Source organism: Acomys russatus, chromosome 7 (genome assembly GCF_903995435.1).
Source record: "Acomys russatus chromosome 7, mAcoRus1.1, whole genome shotgun sequence".
Lineage (NCBI taxonomy): Eukaryota > Metazoa > Chordata > Mammalia > Rodentia > Muridae > Acomys > Acomys russatus.
This window is the reverse complement of record NC_067143.1, coordinates 55,390,768-55,408,871: the sequence shown is the minus strand read 5'-3', so window position 1 is coordinate 55,408,871 and position 18,104 is coordinate 55,390,768. Positions and strand designations below refer to the sequence as shown.

The 18,104-nt window shown below is 35.7% G+C and overlaps 2 protein-coding genes across 2 annotated transcripts; both read right to left on the bottom strand.

Annotated features, from left to right (window-relative positions):
* Positions 1-6,158: 6,158 nt before the first annotated feature.
* On the bottom strand, positions 6,159-7,115 carry LOC127192215 (olfactory receptor 52Z1P-like). Its single transcript, XM_051149537.1, has one exon. It carries the CDS (start codon positions 7,113-7,115, stop codon positions 6,159-6,161), a length of 957 nt encoding a protein of 318 aa, XP_051005494.1.
* A 9,629-nt stretch (positions 7,116-16,744) lies between these two features.
* LOC127192214 (olfactory receptor 52Z1P-like) lies at positions 16,745-17,647 on the bottom strand. Its single transcript, XM_051149536.1, has one exon. It carries the CDS (start codon positions 17,645-17,647, stop codon positions 16,745-16,747), a length of 903 nt encoding a protein of 300 aa, XP_051005493.1.
* Between the last annotated feature and the right edge of the window lie 457 nt (positions 17,648-18,104).

Below are 18,104 nucleotides of genomic sequence, written 5' to 3'. Positions count from 1 at the left end.
ACATATCCCTGTTAGTACATATCCCTGTTAGTACATATCCCTGTTAGTAGTATTATCACCATCATTAATTAATGTGTCTTCATTTTTGTTGTTTTGAATAATAGTTGAAATAAAAAATTAAGTCATCTTATATTGACAAGTTTTTGAAACATAAGTTTTTTTAACAACAGAATGTTACCAGACAGGTGACCGTTAAGAGAATTGTCACTCAAGTACAGAAAAACAGAACTGGGTGATTTAAAAGATCTCAGATAATTTTCTTTCTCTTGGTTTTGGCCAGAGAAATGAATGTGAAGGAACAACAGGAAAAGACAATTATAAAATTAAAATTCTATCATGATAAGAGAAATTGAATTAAAGTAATTTTTGGACTTCTTTTGAGACAAAATAAAATTCAGAAAAAATACAATGGACCATATAGAAGCCTTGCAAAAACTTCATACTTGATCTAGATGTTTTAATTTTTAAAAAAGCAACTACAACTTTAAAAAGTTTTGAAAATATTATAGCTTCTAAAAGAGAGAAAATAGATTTTTAAAGTGTGTACAATACAAAATAAATATTAGTAAATCTTTTTTTGTTTGTTTGTTAGTAGTGAAAGATCTAGAAGACTTTATGCAGAAGATTGTCTTTTCTGATATAATCACTTGCGTTAGGCCCAAAATTGCCTTTGAGTACTCTTCCTCTTTTGGCTTTTCAGATAGTGAGATCATAGGAGTTTGGAAGCATGCACAGCACCAGAAGGATTTTTTAAGTAGAATTAAGGACATTTCAACAGAAAGAGAGGCTGCACAGGGTAATCTAAGACCCAGCAGATTTCTCACTTGGTTAGTTGTTCATGTCAGTATATATCAACAGTTCTGGATAAAGACAATGGGTTTCATCACATAAAAAGCACTGCTTCCTTACACTTAAAGGGTATGCTGGGTGGACTGGCAAATGATTCTGCAAGATGGTAGCAATACACCTGATAAACAGGTTTGGTTAGAGGACACTACTGCTCTATTCATATGATAGTGGTCAGTTTCATAATTCCAATTCTTGATGCTTCCAATCCATTCCTTCTATGACCCACAGCAAATCCTCTGTAGTCATACATTCATTTATTATGCTAAGCTTTGTAATTTATGCTCAAAGTATTTTATTTCTATGAATGTGTATTCACATATTAAAATATATCTCCAGGGGATACAAAGATATTTTGATTATTAATAATGACTTTGATAACCAATGGTGATGAAAGAAATGGAGATGGCATTATACAGTATTTATATAGATTCCATTTCTCGCTGCAGTCACTAAGCCCTGACCTGAGACTCACCAATTTACTATAATTCACATCATTTCACTTTTCTCCCTAATAATCAAGGCTTATCTTGATCAATGAAATAGTCTACAGCATGCTTGGTATTATAATGTGCATGCAACCAGGCAGGAGACGCCATAAATAACCATTATCAGACATCTATAATGCTGTAAAGTCTATTGTGCATGAAATTATTATTTAAATGTAGGTGATTTAATTTTTCATCCTCTTTCTAATTGCATCAATTCTAAGGCCTTTGTTTCTGTTTTATATCTTAGTTTACTTTTTAACCCTCATCAAAACTCTACCCTATCACCAAATACTTCAAATACTAGTGCAAAAAATAAAAATAGAAATAAACAACCCCTAAAGTAAAACATATCATGAGAAATTTTTGTAATGCCAGCTCTTTCTCTTCTGAGACTCTGTCTTCCCCATCTGCCACACCAAGGCCCGTTGTGTGTTTTTCTTTCATTTCTGTCTTAAACAAGTGAGGAAAACTCATGTTGTATTTGTTTTCTAAGGGTGCCTTTACATTAGAAAACTGAAAGTAATAAAGAAAAGTACACAGAAAACTGAGGTGGGGGGTGAGGGTAGGGCATGGAATCTCAAACCATGACAGACATACTTCCTCAATTATAGGATCTCTATCCAGTGACAGAGTAAAGTGGAGTGATCAATAACCTTATGTTTGTTTTTGTACATTTATATATATATTGGAAATTTTGTTTCATTTATAGTCTGAGATAATTCTCCCTCATCAAATTTATCCATTTGAAATGATATAAACCATTTTTATGAAGCTTTGATTGGGTCAAAGAGTATGTCTGACCTCTGTTAAATTATACCCATTTATAGTTAAAATCATTTCAATAGCCAAAGGTAGACTTCCCCCTACAAACTTGGATCAACTAAAATAGCTCTCACGGTAACCTGAATATGATGAAAATGCATAACATGACAGACCCATCATCTGTCTAATTTGAATTAAGATGCTCTTAATCTGAAACTCATATTAGGAAGATATCCTCAGAAGGTAGCAGCCATCAAGCCTCCAATATGGAATGTGGTATGTTGTTACCTCCTCTGTGTTGCAACTCTGGTCTCCCAGATGTTCTGTGAGATAGGTTGGTTTTTCTTGATCTAGGTGACTAGCGCTCAACCCAGGGACTGGCCAAATAGCTTTTAAAGTCCTAAGAGATTAAAGACCCAGTGGAGTTGAGGAATACAATAAAATGTTTATAGTACCATGGGTAATTTAAGTAAAGTGAACCAATCGAACAAAGAACAAACTAGCTGAAAACCAAAGGAACACTGAATGTTTAGTGTGAGAAGAACATCATTCTGAGACCACATGGACAGATAAACAAAAACTATCAAAAGCAGCAACCCATAGTATGACTGTTCTGAAAGAAAGTGCAGAGACCAGATAACATTGCAATAGCCATACATATAATGTATGACTCTTGTGAAAATGTGATTATTTTATAGTGTTAGAAATCTACAGCTTAATAATTTGCAGCCCCCTGAAAATAATTCATAACCAATTGACATAAAAATAATGTGTAATTTATCATTATCTCTCTTTCCTTTGTTTTGCTAGGATCAACCAGGGAGCTTAATGTATACCAGGAAAATCCTGTGTCATTGAGCAAACACACACACACACACACACACACACACACACACACACACACACACACACACACACATTCATTATCAAGAAGTTTAAAGATTCTTTTTTTTAACACAATTTTATTGAAAAATAAAATAATTCATATTACATCTCATTTTCTATCCCATCCCATACATCCTCCCATTCCTCCTTCCCTCCCACTTTCACCCCAACCCCCTTCCCTATGTCTGTGACTGAGGGGGACCTCCTCCCCCTGAATATGGTGCTGGATATCAAGTCTCTTCTTGGTAGTCTGCTATCCTTCCTCCGAGTGCCATTGGGCCTCCACAACGAAGGGACATGGTCAAATATGGGGCACTAGAGATCCTGTGGAAGTCAGTCCCCAGTCTCCACTTAACTGTGGAGAATGTTCTGTCCCTTGGTTAGATCTGGGTAGGGGTTTGATGATGGCTGCACGTTTTGTCCTTGGTTGGTGCCTTTGATCAAGCAGAACCCCTGGGCTCAGATACACCTATCATAATGTTCCTCTTGTAGGTTTCTAGGATCCTCTGGATCCACCTACTTCCCTAACCCCTATATTTTTCTCACCTAGAGTCTCAATAGGATGTTCTCACCTCTATCCTACGTTCCTGGTAGGTGCAGACTTTCATGGGACCTGCCCCTTAAGCTAGTGTCCAGTTATAAGTGAGTATATACCATTTGAGTCTCTCTGCTTCTGGGTTAGCTCACTCATTATGATAATTTCTAGTTCAATCCATTTGTCCACAAATTTCGGGAATTCCTTGTTTTTAATAGCTGAGTAGTATTCCATAGTGTAAATGTACCACAGTTTCTTTATCCATTCTTCTACTGAGGGACACTTAGGCTGTTTCCATGTTCTGGCTATTATGAATAAGGCTGCTATGAACATGGTTGAGCAAATTTTGTTACATCTGAGTCAACTATGTTTTTATAAAAAAACATACTCAATCATCTAACCTGTGCATAGTTTAGTGTAAGAAGAGAAATGGGTAGGGAAAACAGTCACTGTCAATCTAAATGTCCTTAGCATGTCCCAGGATAAGACGTATTCACATGTATCAATTATTTAAACCCATAAAATATTCAGTGTAATCATTTATCCATAGATTAGGCAATGGCATAAAAACTCAGAAATTCAAGTCACTCAATTCAGCTGCAGAAATAGCAAGTAAACAGATCGAAATCTATGCATTCCACTTTTGTGAATATTATTTGTTCACATCAAAATGTCATCAATTAAATTTTAGGGTGATCAATTAGTAGAGTAACAAAACTACTCATTTGAAATTCTTTCTCAATTTTTTTTCCAATCTCAAGAAATTTCTTAGTAGATGTAAACTTTATTGACAAACATTTTAGCTGCACATTTTATTTGTAGAGTCAGGTAAATGATTTGAATATGTATGTCTTGAATTTTTAACAATATACATTGTGAACTATGATTCTATAGCGATGTATATATCTTCCTTGTCCATTGATTACAGCTACTTAGTGTTACCTACTGTCGAACGGCTACCATAACACTCTCTGTCAATGCTTCTGCAAAAGGAGTCATCAAGCACTCTTACAAGTGATGAAAAACTACAACCAAAAGTAAAACACACTTTCAAGATACAGTGAAAACAACCAAATTTAACTCCTGTATATTTTATTAGGTTATAGAATATTTGACAGACTATATAACATGATAATAATTGTACTTAAAATTATACTGTATGAAGAAAACAGGAATATCTACCCATGTAATCACAAAATAACAGGCTAGTACAATGCATCTTTCTTATAAAAGATAAATTGATAAAGTCATGGGTTTTAAATTAATTTTAGCTGAAGTCTTTCAACATTTGTACAATATGAGTGCCATTTTATTTATTCTTTATTTTTATGCAAATATAATGCAAATAATGCTCTATATGAGTCTGAGTTGGTGCATCCATGTATTTGAGATAATATAACATGTATCGTTTTACATTACTCATTTCTCTGTAAAAGATTTAAAGGTTTATTTCTGTACAAGTTCTTAGTGATAGCTTCTCTTGTGACAATTGTACTACAGTACAGTTTTAGGATGCATCTTAATAAATATACCTAAGGCATTCAGGACATTATTCTTTAGTTCGCATTTGTCCTCAGTGCTGAGACTGTATATAAACGTTAGAAAGTTACTTTTCTGGTTAAGTGAATATTTGGGATCACTCTATATTTATTCACTTTACTTTGTTATATGCCCTGATATCTTTTCATCACATTAGCTTCCGAGTGCATACCTCTTACCGGTGTTATTAACTGTAAACATGAAGATTGTGGTAACCCTGCAGTCCACACTGCCATCAATAATGACCAACAGAGAAGCTGCTATTTTCTCATTTATTTAGGGGGAAATTATTTTGATTAATTTCAATAGTTAATTAACATATGTACTAATGAGATTAAATCCTCTCTATTTCAATTTCCAATTCTTACTTTGAAATATTTCAATGTTGCATACTCTAGAATTGATTGTCTGAGAAAGGAAGAGAAACAAAAATTTCTTTCTGCCTGGAAAATCTAATATTCATGAAAAAACTAGTTTTCAATTCATAATAAAATAATACACAGATTATTTTCATATTAACCTTGGCACTTTTGGAATTATATGAGGTCCTTGTAATAGAGTTTGTATTGTATGTATTATATAGAATTATATTCATATATGTGTACCTATATTCATATACATTCATATATACAGATTTCAGCTAAATACTTAAGATCTCAGAAGAGTAATAGTCATAACCAAAACTGGACATCTAAAATTCTGATTTTGAACTAAAGCTATAAGTTCTCAGGGACAAAGCCACATTGCTAACATGGAGTTAAAACTTTCTCTGAAGTATAGTATTATCTTTCCTGATTTTATAAATAAAAATAAGGTGCTTATCTGATGGGTTGTTAGGAGACGTTTGCTTTCAATTGCTTTGTCTGTGATTATGTGAGATATTCTTAGCTCTCTTAGGGATGTTATAAGTGACCTTAATATGGAACAGAAATTAAGCTATTCTGAGACAATCAAGAACTCAGCCTTGTCTCTTTTACTCAAAGTTATTGTCATTCTTATTCTTAGTGCTATCATGATATAATATTTCAGGAGCAACTTGAGATGCTCTTCAGTTATACAGTTTCTAGAAATAACATTAAGATCAGGCTTCTTTGTTTATATCAAAAACATGCCTTATTGAAAGAAAACACCTGGAAAAACCTCTCTTGAATTTGCTTTGTCTTAACTCCATAAATGATGGGGTTGAGAGTAGGGGGTACGACCACGTAGAGGTTAGCAAAGAGAATGTGCATGTGGCGAGGTATGCTGTGGCCCCCAAAACGGTGGGCAAAAAATGTAAAGAGAGAAGGTGTATAGAACAGAAGGATGACACAGACGTGGGAACCACACGTACCCAGAGCCTTGAGTCTGGCATCTCGGGAGGGAATCCTAAATACCGTACGAAGTATAAGGGTGTATGAGACGATGATAAGCACAATGTCTAGGCCTATGGAAAATAAAGGCACAGTCATTCCATAGTAAATGTTGACTTTGATGCTGTCACAGGCCAACCTGGCAATGCCCATGTGTTCACAGTAGGAGTGATGAATGATGCTCCTCCCACAGTAGGTGAGTCGATAAACTAGAAAGACCAAGGGGAAACAGATGAAGAAGCTTCTAGTCACAGATGCAATGCCCATTTTACCAATTACTGACGGGGTTAGTATGGTAGTATATCTTAGTGGAAAGCAGATGGCCACATAACGGTCAAAGGCCATAGCCAGCAGTATGGCCGACTCTGTCACAAACATGAAGTGGAGGAAAAACATCTGAGACACACAGCTGGCAAAAGAAATGCCTCCAGCTTGGAACCAGAAGATGGCAAGAACCTTTGGCGTGGTCACTGTAGATAGAATGATATCAGCCAGTGCCAACATAGAGAGAAAAAGGTACATCGGTTCGTGAAGACTATGCTCTGTGAAGATCAAGAATATTAACAGGGTATTGCCTGCAAGAGCCACTATGTACATTGAACAAATAGGGATAGAGAGCCAAATGTGTGCATCTTCTAGTCCTGGGATCCCAATCATGGTATACCAGATATCTCTAAGGTTCGTTTGATTTGAAGACATTGTCATCTCTTGTCTATTGTCAGATACTGCAGCTTGGAGCTGAAGGAAAATAAAAATTACATAAAAGTGTGATTAGTTTTATTGCATTATTATGAAATATCACTTTGTGGAACTTATTCCATTAACAACTTATTGGCAAGCATGATTCAGTGATAGCCAGAGATAGTTTATTTACAGGAAAATAAAAACCCATAAAGCCTATTTTATTGGCAAAGGGGATGATTCTACTAAAAAACAAAACAAAACAAAACAAAAACCAGACTTTAAATGTTGAAGTAAAGTTTAGTTACTGTGCAAAACTTTTTGTTTTTAGCATCAGACATGCAAATCTTTGAATAGGTGGAAGGTTTTGCATATGATAGCTGGTTTTAATTTGTTGTTCATTTCTTGGTTCTTTTTTCCATTTATTTATTTGTTTGTTCATTTTACATCTCAATCACAACCACACTCCCACCTCACCTCCAAGTTCCACTCTCCCACCCACTTCCCCCAAATAGCCACAACTCATCCTGATTCATCAGGTCACATAGGACTAAGTGCATCCTCTAACTGAGGAAGGACAAAGTAGTCCTGGTAGAGAAATAGGATCCAGAGCAGGGCAGCAGACATGTCAGACACAGCCCCCACTCCAACTGTTGGGGACCCACATGAGGAACAAGCAGCCCATCAGCTTCATATGTGAAGGGGGCCTAGGACCAGTCCATGGACATTCTTTGGTTGATGGTTCTGTCTTTATGAGCACCCATGGGCCCAGGTAGTTGGCTATATTGGTCTCCTTTGATGTCCTTCGCCTCTTCAGCTCCATCAAACCTTCCACTAACTTTCCCCCCAAGACTCTCTGAGTTCCACCTAATGTTTGGGTACCAATCTCTGAATCTGTTTCCATTATCTTTTGGATGAAGCCTCTCCTCTTCGCTGTTTTAGAATTGTGGTGGTCAAGATAGTCTTATTGTCATCTTAGGAGCCCAATATCACTAAGATCAATGTTAAGCCTTGAATGCAAACACTTTCATAAAGCAGTATGCTTTTTTCTTATTCTACCAATATATTATCACAAGTTAATAAAAAATATACAAGACGTTTGCTTTGCACAGTCTCAGATTTACAAAGTGCAAAACCAGAACTATCATCTTGTCGTGTGATCACAGTCCACATTTGTTTCAGCTTAAGCAACATATGAGCACTCCATTAGAACTAACTCAATATATACTATTCTATTAACGTTTCTTTCTTTCTTTTTTATTTTTTGGTTTTCTGAGACTTGATTTCTCAGTGTAACAGAGCCCTGACTGTTCTGGACTCACTCTGTAACAAGCTGGCCATGAACTCACAGAGACGTACCTCCTTCTGCCTCGCTAGTGGTAGGATTAAAAGTGTGTGCCACCACCAATTCTTCTGCCCTATTATTTTCTAACCATCACTCTTTACCCCAGTGTCCCTCACCTACACTGATGATTTTTCTCACATTAAATTTTCTGGGTTATGTTTAAATTTTTGTATTTTTCTTCTTTTTTACATTTCTAATCAAATATAAGCATATAGGAAAGGGGAGCAACTTTCTCAGAAAAAACAAAGTGGCAAAATAATTAAGTCACAAAAATAAAAGAAATTATTGACCAGTTTAGGATCATCGTATGCTAAATAAACAATCAAATATAGATCATATATATATTCTACATTGTAAACAACAACCTTTCAAATCAGGTGGAAAAGAGTATTGGGATACACCCATTTGTGCATTCATAACAGAACTTTCTAGATCTTATCTTTATTAAGGACAATGGCACAAAGCTAATTCTTGTGTTTTAAAATAATGCATTTATTGGTAGCACCCATAACTAATAAAAGGGTATTCTTGGAAATAACAGCAGAGATGAGTAAAAGTCTTATCAAGAGTGTATATCATTTTATACATCAAGACATCTACCATAGTGAAAGCTTTGAGAACACATTCTCCACAGTTCTGTGGAGAGTGGGGACTGACTCTGACATGAACTCCAGTGCCCCCTATTCGACCACTTCCCCTTGGTGGGGAGGCCTGGTAGCGTTCAGAGGAAGGGGATGAGATCTGACAGGTTGTGATCATATGGTGAGGGAGGAGGTCCCCTTCTGTCACAGACCTAGGGGAAAGGAATAGAGTGAAAGGGGGAGGGAGGGGAGAATGGGAAGATACAAGTGAAGGGATAACAATTGAGATGCAATATGAATAAATTACTTAAATAAAAAAAATTTAAAGGATTTAAAAAAGATATCAAATTGTATAAGCAAACTGACATGTAAGTTTCAGAATAGGTATAGAAGATCAAATTTTTGTTTTAGTTTTCTAAGTTAATAAATAAATTACTTAAATTTATATTTAAGTAATTGATGTGTTTCTTGTGTTTTATCATTTTATAGAAGTCTTATTTTTCTTTAATTTTTCCCCTTGAGATAAATCACACAGCTGTTTGGCCTGTCACTTCCTATGCCGATCTCTTTTTATCTCCTGAGTGTAATGCTGTGACTAAAGGCAGGTGATCTAACACCTTGTACATAAATCTCTTCTAATGGAAATAACACTCATGCCTTTCCAATCACATACTGATGCAATCCCTAAAAATATTATAGTTTGTTCTTCATCAATAAACATTAAACTCTATAATGGCATGAGTATGTTTTCAGGAGGTGACTTCTTTCCTTGTGTAAAAGGATGTAAGTCAGCATTGATGTGAAGAAAGATAGAGTGACTAACATTTATTTCTCATTGCTAAGAGAGGTTGCCAGCTAGACTAAGACTGTGCAGAACCAGAAACATGATGTTGCCAATAACGTGGGGTAGAGATGAGTCTACATTGTCACATAACGTAATTAGTTTGATGTGGTACATAAACCATTCATGAAATAAGGCAATACATTATCTTGACATAAACCATGTATAAAAATAGTAATACCATTACCAATGTAAGAAGTAAAATAAGAATTTCAAGAATTATAAAAATAAACATAAATATATTTTTACTGAGAGATAATATTTTCTACATAAAAAGAACTAGGTAGATAAATTGATAAGGTTGTTTCAAGCCTTCCTAGTTGACTGAAAAAAAGATCCCTCCCCTAACTGTATCTATCTCTGGCTTTCTTGATGCCATCATTATCATGCTTTCCTGACATATTCTCACAGTTCAATCTTGCACTGCGTTTGTTATTATTTTTGTTAATACATTGCTAGCATCATAACCCTTAGGGGAAATGTACTGCTAATATTATGCTAAGGGAACATAGTCACAAAACAACTCCTAATGACTCATTGCTATACCCAAAGAGCAGTACATCATTCAACCTACAACAGAAAATGTCTTCTTTCAGTTGATGGTAATTACTACAGAGACCTATAGCAGGGCAATGTTCACAGAGTAAGAGATTTTGAAGTACTCAGGCCTAGATAAGATGATGTCTTTATACAATTGTCCTTTAAGGCTCAGGAATCTCTGAGGAAAGCGAGTTCTGAAGATTATATGAACTAGAGATGGTGGATAACTCCAAGAAAACAATATTACCCAGAGACAACAGGACTTTTGCATATATGAACTCACAGAGACTGTGACTGAATGCCCATGACATGCACTTGTTCAAACAATACAAAATCCTTTAACTGAGAAGAGCAAATGGAAAACAAAGTTTTACCCATAACCAAAAAGCTATTTGCAATTGATACCTGCTAGGAAAGAGAATATCAGTTTTCTCCTAGGGAGTGAGGGACACTGGGCACATGTGTCTACCATACTCTAGGGCGGGCCTCTTGTCCAGAAGTTGGGCAACACAGGACAGACTTCGTGTAATTTTGTGTGTATTCATTATTTAGTTTGGGACTTAATGTGTGTGTGTGTGTGTGTGTGTGTGTGTGTGTGTGTGTGTTTGTCTTATTGGTTTTGTTTGATTTTGACTTTTGTTTTGACTCATCTTTGAGAGAGCAAAAACACGAATTCTGGTGAGCATGGTAAAAAGGGAGGTAGGTAGGAGCTAGGATTAGTTTGTGGAGGGTAAAGAATATGATAAAATATATTGCATAAAATTTTTAAGTAAGTAAATGGAAGAAGAGATCTCTTCTAGAAGAGAGCTAATAGGAAAAAAGTGTAGCAAAACAATTATACACTAGTAATGGAGGACCCATAATGAGATGATAAAAGTACTATTTTTTTTTCTGAAATAATGTCTTACTATTTTACCAGGTTCAAGGATGATCCAGCAGACAGACAGAATACTACCACAAGACAAACATACTTACATAGCAGAGGAAGATTATGTGGGTAGCTGGGCCAACAATGCTTCAAGATGGAAGCAATGTCTGTAAGGCAAATGAAAAAGTGCATCTTTGGTAAAGAAAATAATTTACACTATGACTTTGATACTGGTTGGGAAAGGAGTGCTGTTCAATTAAGAACAGAAATAACTCCCAATTTGTAATTTAGTGTATTGTCAAGCCTCCTTATTTAGAGCTTCATTTGTTGGACTCAGTCCAGCAATTTCCTTTCAAATGCACTGGGTATCCTACATTTAAATGTGTGTTAATTACTGCCATGAAATTTTTGAATTTGCAGGAATGAAATGATCATGGAGAACATCTTGGATATTGCTGATAAAGCTGAATAGTGATGTGAATAATGATTTTCATAGTCTTTACTTAAGGCTCAAGTCCTCACCTCCAGTTATTTAATGATGATCTGAGTATCATCCAGAATTCCTATGTCTTTATGGTAATTTACATCATTTCTCATTTCTCCCTGGGCAAGTTCTTAGCCCTCTCAAAACAATAGCATACTGCAACTTTGAGAGAAAATGTCATGAATAATCATAGGGAATTCATTTAAAAACACCTACTCCATCTCCCAATGATAGCCACATCTATCAATTTTATTCTTGTGTTTCTTAAAAAAACTGAAGTTGCACTTAAAATTTCTCCTTCTTGGTTACAATATTGCTAACTACAATTCTATGCCAGTTGCTTTGGTTTAGTTTCATATTTCTTCTTCCCAACTATGTTTTTAATCAAAAACAATGCACAAAAAGCAAATGAATAAGAACAAATTAACACAATGAATCAAAATTATCATGAAAGTCTCTGAATAATTCAGCTTTTCCTGTCTGGAGAATCAGGCTTCCTCACTTCATCAAAACTCATTTTGTGCTTTTTATTTCTGTTTTTAATGATGGGAAAGATAGCCCACTTCCTTCTAAATTTCAAAAACTTAAATCTTTAATTATGAAATGAATGTAATAAATAAAATCAAAGTTTTGTGTTGCAGAACCAGGTGCCTCTTTATTTCCAGGAAGCCTAGAGTGATTGACTAGAGTTGAAGTAAAAGACTCCCACTTTTTCCCCTGTACATTTTCCCAGTTTGGGAACAACCTATCAATACACTCTGGGAAACCTTTGTATTATAGTTATCTTTTGTTACAAAAACATAAGTCGTGTTTCAATGAAATCTTCATTTGATTGAAAGACTATACTCCAACCAAGTGTACACTATCCTCTATATTAGATAGTATTTCATGAGGATGAGACATGTTTCCATTACTCATAATAGCTCAGCTAAAGACACTGTCCTGAAGAAATGTAACAGCATAAGCAGGTATGGCTTTAAAAACTGTCATTTTTCTCCTACGAATCAAGAGTGTACTTATTTGAAACTTGACACACAGGACCTTTCTAAAAGTAGCAGTCATCAGATGTCTAATATGAGATTCTAGGTATGTTTACTTACCTTTTATTTTTGGCAACTGTGGACTCTCTGATGCGATTTGAGATGGGTTGTCTTTCCTGGATTTAGTTACATACACTCAAGTTATATAGCATTGTCATTCCCAAGAAGCGTAACCCTCAGTAGAATTGAGGTGTTTAGAGAAATGACCATGTCGTTATGACCCTTGGATTCTTAATTAAGGCCAAAATCAAGCCAATCAAAAACAAACAAACAAAACACAAGATACCCACTAAATGGTTCACTAGGTTCACAGGAAATCTATAGTCTGAGAAAATTATCAGGTATTAACACAAAAATTCTACCAGCACTAACAGGCCACACTGACTGACTATTATAATAGAATGATCTAGAAATACTATCTATAATATGATTTTTTTAGTTTTACTTTTATTGAATGTCTACGATTTACATGTCATGCACCAAAATCCCTCTTCTAGTCCCATTAAAATAAAACAAACAGACATATTAAAAAAAAAATCACTGAAGCTATAGTGTATCGCGCAGTATAGCCTTTTGTCCACAAATGTTTATTTTCAAATATTCATTGCTATGAGTCATGGGTCTGGTGTGAAGCCTAAACTATCGCTACCGGATCCTCACTGGGACTGCTATCTGATACCCCATTATGTCAAGGAGATTTTTAATCTTTGAATCTGCAGGTCTGTCCCCTTCATGTGTTCCAGCAGGTCATACATGGGGTAGATGTTGGGGTGAGGTCTACTCAGAGTCCCAGATCAGGGCAACACTCCCTTGTCCTCGGGTCAGGGCCAGCTCTCTTGCTCCCATGTTCTCAGGTCAGGGCCAGCTCTCCTGCTCCTGAGTTGTCAGGGCAAGGGTGGCTCACCTCCTCCCTGGTCCTCAGGGCAGGTTCCACTCTCCTGCTCTCATGCCATCATGGCAGGGCTGGCTCTCCTGCTCCCATGTCCTCAGGGCACAGCCTGCTCTCCTACTCCCTGTTATCAGGGCAAGGCCAGCTCACACCTTCCTATGTCATCAGGGCAGAGCCTGCTCACTGGCTCCCGTGTTCTCGGATTTACCTGCCCCCATGTCATTAGGCCAGGGATGGCTCACCCACTCCTGTATAATATAATTTTTAAAAATATATAAGATGAACAATCAGAGAATAATTAGCCTAAGACTGTTTTCTAAGCACTACACATATTTAGAGCTTTTAAAAAATACAGCCCATGTTGTTCTTGTAGTCTGTTATGTGCCTTGTGAATTAGAAGATATTTCAATCTGGTTGGGAAAACTCACTATCCAGGACATGTAGAGTTGGTTTTTTTCTTCTTCTTATAACTGTGCAGTGGTAGATATTTTACTCACCAGTAATTTTCTTATACACATGTAAGGAATCAGTATGCTGAAACATAATACAATGTAGTGTAGATGTCCTCTTTTTATAAATTTTTATTTAAGTAATTTATTTAGATTACATCTTATTTGTTATCCCCTCACTTGAGGATGTGGAGAAAGGGGAACATTCCTTTATTGCTGGTAGAGTGCTAACTTTTACAACCATTTTGTAAATCAATCTGGCACTTTTTAAGAAAGCTGGGAATAAGATTATCTCAAGACATAGCTTTCCCACTCTTTGGAATATACCTGAAAGATGCTCTACCACACAACAAGGACACGTGGTCAATCATGTTCATAGTAGCTTTATTCATAACAGCCAGAACTCAGAAACAACCTAGATGTCCCCCAGTCAAAGAATGGATAAAGAAACTGTGGTACATTTACACTATGGAATGCTACTCAGCCATTAAAAACAAGATTTTCTTTTTTTGTACAGTCCTTTTTTTTTTTTTTTCATTCATAGGAGAAATGATTTGTCTTCTTAGATATTCAGGGATGATATTGGTTGTGAGAGATTTATGTTTCTAAAGCATACTAATTTCAGACTTTACTCCCAGCCTATGAAAAGTAAATTCTATTACTTTTCTATTTCATTAATACGCTTTGGAAAATTCTTTTGATACAGAAATCTTAAATTCTGTAAAAAAAAAATACATTGTTAAATAAAAATTATGAATTCTGTCACGATGTAAGCAATTTCTTTTCTTCTCATGGACAAGACCCTGACAATAAATATGGTCTGTAGGGGCATAATGTGTCTGTTTTCATAAACTCAACAGTCCTAAAATATCACCTCTTCAGTGAGAAACAACTACAAAGGAGTAGTAAAAGTACGGCCTTGATAGAAACAAAATCAAGTGAATAAATGTCTTGGATGACTTGACATGACAATGAGTGTATATAAGAACATACCATCTGAAGAAAAAACAGGAATTCCTACAGACTAGTAAGACAGAGTATTATTAATCCTCGATATCTATTTTGTAAAGGAGAAAATTCATAGAGCTTTCAGTATTAAATCTAATTTTTAATTTAATGTTTCCTTAAAATTTTTTAAATAGCAACACAATTGTATTTGTTCTTCCTTTATTTATGTAAATAAAGTAAACATATTGTTTCAGATGGATATATGTATTCCTATATAAACCTTATTTTATCTAAATTCTCTTGCTTTTTGAAAAAAAATTTAAAAAATTATTTCCTTGTGCACACTTAGTTGTGATTTACATTGTAACAGTTTTACTATGCTATAGTTTGGGTTATATTGTAATAATTCACTGTGTACATTTATGCAGGTTTTAGTTCATTATCATTTTCAATGGAGAGAAAGCGTACACACAGGGTAGTGAATTTGCTAATGGTTTTGTATAAATCAACATGTGATGTTTCTATGTTCAACTGCCTAAAGTTTTTAAATGATCTTTAATATTGTGTCATAATTTCTCTCTGATAAGTGTTACTGTTGCCACTAATTGTAAGGATTGTCCTTTAAGAATTCTGCAATTCACACTGTTACCACAAAATGGCCAAGATATATAGCTGCCACCTTCACACTAATTATCAGAGAAAATTAGGGACGTTTTTCCATTTTAATTGTAATGTATACATATATTAAAATCTGTATCTGGTAGTCTTTCTCCTATACTTACAGTGATGACATTTAACATTTCTATGCCCCAGGATTATTTTTTTGTGGAAAAGGAAATCCAATAAAAAGAAATTAAGTATGTGGAATTATCAGGTTCATACTCATTTTCAGTTCATAATAATAGACATAATTATTATTTTCATTTTTATTAAATATTTTTTATTTTTATGTGTACACTTATATTATTACACATATATATAACAAACTACCTACAGCAAGAAGTACCTGGCACTAGCATAGAATTTTTAATGTAGGACACTCTTGTCTATCTGTCTGCCTATTTTTCCATCTATCAATGCAAATTGAAGATGAATGTGCATGAATGAAAAAAGGCTAAATACTTGTGATCAAAGCCAAACATCTTAACTTGGGCTTGACCTGAACTTGGAAGCCAAATGCTCGGTGACTGAGCTAATATAATAACTAGACAGAAATAATGTGCTGGACGTGTAGTACTCTTCATTTCCCAGTTTTAGAAAAATGTGCTGAAATGGCATTTTTTTTTTTTTTTTTTTTTTTTTTTTTTAGGATTCTGTTTCCTTTTTTATGTGTCAACATAAAATTGAAAGTTTTTGAAATATTATTAATTATATACATTGTAACAAAGATGAAAATAGTACATAAAATAATGTGTCCTTATGACAGTGTTGTTCTGAATAAAATATATGCTCAGTGGAATCCACCCTTTTCTTGGTTGCTGAAAACTGCCATAATTGCCTTCACTAAGGCTGACTTTATTTAACATTTACATCGTAACTTCAAATGCCCTTGAGTTCTATAGTTTGGGGGAAAATATAAAGAATACAGCCAAGCTGCTTGGTTTCGGTCAGCAAAATGTATGCCCAGAGAAAAGACCTGGGTAACCTTTTCCTGAATTTGTTTCATCTTCACTCCATAATGAGGGGGTTGACAGTGGGTGGTCCTACCACACAGAGGTTAGCGAGGAGAATGTGCACACGCAGTGGTCTGCTGTGACTCCCCAAACGATGAGCAAAGAAAGAGGAGAAAGCTGGTGTGTAGGACAGGAGAATAACACAGACATGAGAGACACGTGTACCTAGAGCCTTGAGCCGGGCATCTTGGAAAGGAATTCTAAACACAGCACAAAGTATAAGAGCATATGAGACAATGATCAGTACCACATCCAGGCATGTGGAAAATAGAGCTACTATCACCCCATAGTAAATGTTGACTTTGATGCTGTCACAAGCCAACCTGGCAATGCCCACGTGTTCACAGTATGAGTGACAAATGATGCTCCTCCCACAGTAGGTGAGCCGACAAACAAGAAAGATCAGAGGGAAGCAGATGAAGAAGCTTCTAGTCACAGATGCAATGCCAATTTTGCTGATGACAGATGGGGTTAGAATGGTGGTGTATCTTAGCGGATAACAGATGGCCACATAACGGTCAAATGCCATAGCCAGCAGTGTGGCAGACTCTGCCACAAAGATGAAGTGGAGAAAAAACATCTGAGGCACACAGCTGGCAAAAGAAATGCCCCCAGCTTGGAACCAGAAGATTGCTAACATTTTTGGTGTTGTGACTGTAGACAGAAAGATATCAGCCAGTGCCAGCATGGAGAGAAAAAGGTACATGGGTTCGTGAAGGCTGCGTTCAGTGATGATCAGAAATAATAGCAGTGCGTTGCCAGCAATGGCCACTGTGTACATTGAAAAGATGGGGACGGAGATCCATATGTGCGAATCTTCCAGTCCTGGGATCCCAATCATGGTGTACCAGATGTCTTTGAGATTTGTGTAGTTTAAAGCTTTTGAAGATGTTGTCATGTTTATTTTGTCTACTAGTTCTGAACCTGCCAAGGCATAACAAAAAAGGGGAGAAAAATTATTGTTATTTTATTAGATTAAGTGTGAACACTCACAGAGTTGGTTAAGATTATTACTTTATGAAAAAAGGTTAATAACTTTCAATTGAGGCATAATAACCCATAAAGACTTCACTAACAAAATTGTAACCAAAGTTTTATAAAGCTTTGCTAATTGGCAAATGTGGCAATGTTAAGTATGGTTGCAAACTAAGTAGTCTTGAAATTGAGATTTCACCTTTCATTCAAAGTTTTATATTCGCCGGGCTGTGGTGGCAAACACCTCTAATCCCAGCACTTGGGAGGCAGAGGCAGGTGGATCGCTGTGAGTTCGAGGCCAACCTGGTCTACAAAGTTAGTGTAGGACAGCCAAGGATACACAGAGAAACCCTGTCTAGAAGGGAAAAAAAAAAGGAAAA